This window comes from Myotis brandtii, unplaced genomic scaffold (assembly GCF_000412655.1).
Source record: "Myotis brandtii unplaced genomic scaffold, ASM41265v1 scaffold112, whole genome shotgun sequence".
In the NCBI taxonomy this organism is placed as follows: Eukaryota; Metazoa; Chordata; class Mammalia; order Chiroptera; family Vespertilionidae; genus Myotis; species Myotis brandtii.
Window position 1 is genome coordinate 6,691,930 of NW_005353838.1, and position 286 is coordinate 6,692,215.

Sequence of the window (286 nt, forward strand, 5' to 3'; positions counted from 1 at the left end):
GGCCCGGCTGCGCGCTTCCTGTTTGCCCCCCGGGTGGAGGGGAGAGACAATGAGCGGCCTAGGCGGCGCAGGTTCCCGAAAGCGGCTACAGCTCGCCTATTACCCCGCTGTGCCCGACTTGCTTGCCGGCTGCCGCTGCCGGGCCCGAGGCGCAGGCCTCTTCCACCTCGCAGGCGCTCGACACAGGCCTTGCCAAGCTGGAGCGGAGCTGAGCTGGGGAGGAAATCGTTCCCCGGTGGCTCAGCTCCACTCGACGCTTCCTCCATCCCGGCGGCAGCCTCGGCCG

The 286-nt window shown here is 70.3% G+C and overlaps 1 protein-coding gene across 1 annotated transcript in view; it reads right to left on the minus strand.

Annotated features, from left to right (window-relative positions):
- SP3 (Sp3 transcription factor) overlaps nucleotides 1-266 on the minus strand; it is a 50,220-nt gene extending 49,954 nt beyond the window's left edge. Inside the window, exon 1 of the mRNA XM_014547026.1 lies at nucleotides 123-266. Within this exon, the coding sequence (XP_014402512.1) occupies nucleotides 123-266 (144 nt within the window). The remainder of the gene's footprint in view (nucleotides 1-122) is intronic.
- Nucleotides 267-286: the final 20 nt, after the last annotated feature.